Source organism: Pan troglodytes, chromosome 1 (assembly GCF_028858775.2).
Source record: "Pan troglodytes isolate AG18354 chromosome 1, NHGRI_mPanTro3-v2.0_pri, whole genome shotgun sequence".
Lineage (NCBI taxonomy): Eukaryota > Metazoa > Chordata > Mammalia > Primates > Hominidae > Pan > Pan troglodytes.
In genome coordinates this window covers 217855472-217861161 of record NC_072398.2, presented here as the reverse complement: position 1 = coordinate 217861161, position 5690 = coordinate 217855472, and the positions used below count along the sequence as shown (strand labels likewise).

Below are 5690 nucleotides of genomic sequence, written 5' to 3'. Positions count from 1 at the left end.
ATGTGCTCATTGGGTCATAGGTGGCCATGAGCAGGCACAGAAAAGGCAATATATGTTCCCATTCTGGTCCGTAGGACTGGTGGCCTAGCCTACGGGCTTCAGGCCCTCCTTGGTCAGAAGGTGGAGCCTCACCAGTGACTCTCACCTTCCTGTCCAGGATTCTGCCTCCCTCCCACCACCAACCATGTTGCCCAAGTCACTCGTACCAAGGAGCATCCAAAGACCAGCACTGAACTGTCCACAACCCCCCCTCAGCCCCGCTTCTATACTCATCAGGGCCCAAAGTCCAGAGGGTTCAAGGCAGCCATGGGATGCTGTATCAGCACTGACAAAAATGTTCACAGACCCACCTAGGCTGTGACAGCATCCGGGCTCGACCACAACCACACCCCAAAATTAGAGCAGGTGCCATGAGAGACCAGGCAGTGGGAACAGACACCCTGAAGCTGAAGGAGAAGGGGGGATCTCCTGGGCCCTCAAGAACACTGGGGGACCTCAGTTGGTAACTGTGACCTGGACAGCCTCAGTTGCACCTTTGGAGCTACTGCCCTGCCAACTCGGGAGGACCAGGACTCCCTCTTGTCCCAGGCTCCCATCAGCTCCAAAGTGTACGCAGCCTTGGCTGTGCCCTCTCTCTGTGTTTCCCCACAGAGACGACAGGTGAGATGCAGCTTCACAGCAGCTCTGGCCAACCCCGCACAAACAAACCCAGTGCTCCTGGGTGTGGTTTAACAAGCCCCAACTGTACTCTCATCCAGGAGCTTGCAGGCTAACAGCAGGCAGTGGGCAGTGAGGTAGAGGCAGTGGTGGAGACTCCAGACCTGGGTCCAGGTTCCATTTTGCCATGAGAGGGTGTGGGTGGCACAGCTGGCTGCCTCAGGGACATGGAGCACAGGCCTGGCTCATGACCCTGCCAAGGCGGGGGGGCCTCCAGGAGTGGTTCATGGTTCCCAGGCCCAGCAATCAGACTCCATGGTCTCCCCTACAGGGGGCAGATCTTGGAAAAACAGCCTGGGGTGGATCCGCATGGAACCTCCCTTCAAGACCCGGGAGCTTGACACTGTTAACAGGATGGGCACAGTGGCCAGATAGCTTGACAGGACCTTGAAGCAGGTGCCACTTTTGCTTCTCACCCTGGCTCCCTGATGGATGGCCCCAGCTCTGTTTTCTGGGCCTGGCATCCACACTTCTTGTGCGAATGGGGCACCACCCCATTCCTATCTTCTCCTTGGGAGAAGGAGAAGGGCACCCCTCTCTGCCCGTCCCTTTGTGCCTGACCGAGCTGCTCCCTGCAGGCAAAAAAAGGAAGAAAAAAACTGATGACTGAAGACAAGTAAAGAATGGGTGGAGATCATCTGCACACCTGTTTTCCCAGCACACTGGGAGGCCAAGGTTCGTGGATCACTCAAAGACAGGATCTTGAGACCAGGCTGATCAACATGGAAAAACCCCGTCTCTATTAAAAATACAAAAATCACCCAGGCTTGGTGGAATACGCCTGCAGTCCCAGCCATTTGAGTGGTTGAGGCACGAGAATCACTTGAGCCCTGAAGGACAGGATTGCAGTGAGCCCAGATTGCACCATCGCACTCCAGCCTAAATGACAAACTGAGATTTTGTCTCCAAAACAAAAGAACAAGAATGGGTGGGAAATACTCAAAATGATCTAATTTTATTTGGTTGCTTTGATGTTCTACAACTGAAACTCAATCACAGACAAATTAGTATTTCGTTATTTTTCCATCAGTAACTCAATAACTAGAGATTTCTGATGGATAAATTGCACAACAGGTTAAAAGTTTTCATTCAGGTGCTCTTTACTTCTGATATTCCTTGGTAACCATCCTTGCAGGGATAACATTCTCATCACTGTAGAATTTTAGCTTCTCTTTCCGACTCTAGGACACGGGTCCCTGAAGTTCTCATTGATGTCACCTCAACATTTTCCTCCAGCCTTGCCCCCTGCTGTTATGTTTTTTCCCTCACACTGAGCACTTGCCTGTGCTTCCTTTAAGTTGCATGTGGCCTGGACACAGCCACTCATGCCAGTAATCCCAGCACTTTAGGAAGCTGAGGCAGGAGGATCCCATAAGCCCAGCAGTTTGAGACCAGCTGGAGCAACACAGCGAAACCCTGTCTCAAATTGTCTTTAATAAAAATTTTGGAACTATTAAAAAAGGAAATAAGAAAAGAGAAAAATAACTTGCACCTACATAGTAGATTTTAGTGTCCAAGTGCCTGGAAGAGAACTTTAGATTTATCTACCCCGCTAGGCACGCCTTCCCTAGCAGCAAAGATGGAGCTCCAGTTCCTCAGACGGTGATGAGCCACAGGAAGGGCAGGGGGTGGGGCCAATGAAGATCCTCTTGGGCTGCCTGACTTCCCTCAGTGTACACATCAGCTCAGCCCGAAGTGGGGTGAAGATCTCCCAATTGACACAAACCAAGGAATTCAAACTCTCCTCAGGGGCAGGATACGTCTCCAGGCTTAACTTGCTCAGCCCACTGGTGTGGCGCAGCAGGTCCTTCAGGGCGCCCATAGACATACAATTTCTGCCAAAGTAGAAGGTGGTGAGCTGGGAGCAGCGGCTCAGGCCAGGCAGGATGGCACTGAGTTGGGAGTAGTGGATCTGACAGCCCTCCAAGATGAGGGTTTCGAGAGAGGCAGCAATTTTCTCTAGCAGAGCTCCGAGGGGTTCAAGACTGATGCGGAACAGCAGCACATAGCTGAGATTCAGATGCTTTAGGTAACCGAGGCTTGCGTACTGGGAGAGACACTTCATGTCTTCTTCCAATAGGTAGCCATAAGTTAATTCCAAGTTCTCCAGGGGGTTCTGCAGGCACCTGTGGAGATCAAGAAGTTAGTTCTGGGCAATGGTACCAGTTAGATGAAGGTGGTGGGGAATAACCTCAAGGAAAATACCTGCTTCAACCAAACACAAGTTTGTTGGCACCATCTGATGATGGTCCTCATGCAAGTTGCTGCATGATGAGGACCCTGATCATTCAGGGGCTGTCCCATTTTAGCCTCAGCCCTTTCACCATTGCTTGTGTGATTGGTTCAAGGCCATAAAATCTCTAAAGCCTTTTTTTTTTTCATCTTTTAGCAGAAAACTTCATCTCTGGGCCACAGGTACCCGGTGGGAGATGTGCACAAAGAACTCAACTGAGCGAGGTCTAGGGACATCAGCTAGGGCTACACGTCAGCAGGGGCTCCCTGACATGCCTGCATCTGCAAACCAACTGTCACTTTTTACCACTCTCACGCCTACTCCCTCACCTCCATCCCCGAAGCACGCATTTCCCGTGTCAATTACCTTTCCTGGTGTTCAAAACCTTTTACAAACAGGGAATCAGAGACAGGATCATTCGTGATCACTAAGCCGGTGAGGACAGATGTTCTATTGTGAAATGCACAGGTTTGATGGGCTTTCCCTCTTTTCATACCCTCCTCTATTATCTCTTTGACATCATATCAACTTGAAACACACTTTGTAACAGGAAATTCACACGTGCACCCCCAACAGAGCTGAAACCCCCACTAACTAGCTTGTACATGATGTCCCTCTCTAGCTTCTACCCCAGATGACCCTTCTGCCCTTATTGGAGCGATCCTGTGATAGCCACTCCAGGACATGGAACACTGAATGGGACAATGTGTTGACATTCTGATGTCCCCTTCACTGTGACGTTGCCACTGGCTGGCACACAGTACACGCCTTCTAATGTTTGCCGTAACAGAACAAGGCTATGCTGTGGTCTGCATAAAAAGTGCATGATCCTTTCTCACCTGATCAGTTGTTCCAGGTGCCCACTGAAGAAGGTGATCAATTTTATTTTAAGCAACTGGAGGTGTTCCAGCCTGAGGAACACAGAGCTGAATTTGGCGACTAACCGTCCTTCGAGTTCATTATCTGACGTGTAATGATGGCACCTGGAGAAAACGAGTTTGCGAAGATTCTTCATCTCCTTCAGGTAACAACGAAGCTTTCTTATCAGACGTGGCCAGGACATGTTGCGAATTTCCAGCTCTTGAATACTATTTAGGTATATTATTTTCAATGACTTTCTGAGATATTTAATCGGCGTTAGATAATTGACCAGCTTACTACAGCACAGGTGTACTAAACCTCTCCTTTGGTAAACCCACTGAAAGAGGTATCTCAGGCATTCATCCTGGGGTATTTCCTTGAGGCAGATGTCTATGAACACCTTTAAGGGCTGGTGCTCTCCCGTCCTTGGACAGTCCTCTGCTGTCTGCCTCTTACTCATGGTCTCTGGGAAGCAGGACAGGGCCCAGGCTCCAGGCCATATGGCCCAGAAATTCTCGTCAACATCCCGCAAATCCAGAACTTGAAGTTTCCACCTCCTGTGGGTAAAGTAAGGGAGAGGCTCAGAATTTAGAAGGACCCATCCCTGACCTTTGCTTTCATTCTCATCCCATAAATCAGCTGCTCCTGTCCTCAGTGCTCCCTGTTCTCTTTGTCTTTTCTCAATCCCTGTTCCCTTTTGATTCCCTTTTGATTCTGACTTTTGATTCCCCACTTCTATTCCCTTTACCTTCCACTGAGTAAAGGCAGGTTTCTGTTCCCACAGTGGACCCTGTATGGTGAACAGTCCTTTTTCTGAGGTTCTGGACAATGGCCAAAGCCTCCCTGAGCTTCCTCACCAACACCATCAGAAGACTCTGGGCCGCACTTGGGTTACTTCTCTGCCTGACCCTGCTGTTCTTTCCCTGGACACCTAAGCCCTATCTACTAGCCCTCCTGGGTCACCTCACCTGGGGCGATCCTTCTGTGTAAGCAGCATATGAAGACCTTCCAGCAATGCTTTTAAGGTCTCCAAATGAAGCGTCTTCATCAGTGATCCCAGAGGGAGGCAGGTGAAGGGCCAGGCCTGCACCATCACCGTCAGAGTCTGGAAGTGTCTCCTGCTGAAGGCCTCCATGAAGAGTGGGAGATAGAGCACCCTGGGCAGCTCCTCCATGGCAGAGATGGACAAGGCCTGGTCTCTCAGCAGGCTCTGCCCTGCCAGCTCCAGGAGTCTGGGTGGGGCCTGGATGCTCATCCTGATAGATCTGCAAGGAAAATCTCTTGAAGACAAATCCAGGGAAAATGTATCACTCTCATGGCAAACACAATCATCTGCTTCTACTGGTACCAGGAAGAATGTCTTCCAAACACCAAGGAGGGAGGGGTCATGGAGACCACTGGCCCATTAATTTTCATCCATTGCTCCACTGAATCCCAGAACCACCGGACAGTGCCACTGAGGATCCTGAAAGCCAAGCTCTACCTCTTTGAGGAAAAATTTCTTGTCACTTACCACCCTAAAGCAATGAGAATGAGAGTGTCCTGTGGGCCCAGACAGCCTCCATTCTCAGTTCACACCATAAACATGCTGGGGGAACACTAAAGGGACTCCCTAAAATCGATGCCATTATTTTTTATTTTGAAAATTTTCTACCAGAAATGGACCAGGTGCTGTGGCTCATGTCTGTAATCCCAACACTGCTGGACACCAAGGCAGGCAGATCACTTGAGGTCCGGAATTCGAGAACAGCCTGGCCTACATAATGAAACGATGTCTCTACTAAATACAAAAAAAATAAGAATCATTTGACTCCAGAAGGCAGAGGTTGCAGTGAGCCGAGATCGCACCACTGCTCTCCAGCCTGGGTGACAGAGTTGG

The 5690-nt window shown here is 50.0% G+C and overlaps 1 protein-coding gene across 2 annotated transcripts; it reads right to left on the bottom strand.

Annotated features, from left to right (window-relative positions):
* Positions 1-1657: 1657 nt before the first annotated feature.
* LOC129135277 (PRAME family member 1) lies at positions 1658-5147 on the bottom strand. Of its 2 annotated transcripts, XM_024353654.3 has the most exons (3): positions 4780-5147; positions 3790-4368; positions 1658-2843 (listed from the first exon to the last, which is right to left on the bottom strand). In XM_024353654.3, the coding sequence occupies exons 1-3, from the start codon at positions 5064-5066 to the stop codon at positions 2285-2287; spliced, it is 1425 nt and encodes a 474-aa protein (XP_024209422.2). In that variant the 5' UTR covers positions 5067-5147; the 3' UTR covers positions 1658-2284. The 2 variants fall into 2 exon arrangements, with proteins under 2 accessions (XP_024209422.2, XP_009439543.3); XM_009441268.5 differs by lacking the exons at positions 3790-4368; positions 4780-5147 and adding an exon at positions 3317-3616.
* Between the last annotated feature and the right edge of the window lie 543 nt (positions 5148-5690).

Coding starts and splice junctions, on each gene's coding strand:
- LOC129135277 (XM_024353654.3), bottom strand. CDS start 5,066: ATGAGCATCCAGGCCCCACCCAGACTCCTGGAGCTGGCAGGGCAGAGC. Junction 4,369..4,779: donor ACACAGAAGGATCGCCCCAG/GTGAGGTGACCC, acceptor CTTTACCCACAG/GAGGTGGAAACTTCAAGTTC. Junction 2,844..3,789: donor CACCTGGAACAACTGATCAG/GTGAGAAAGGAT, acceptor TGATCTCCACAG/GTGCCTGCAGAACCCCCTGG.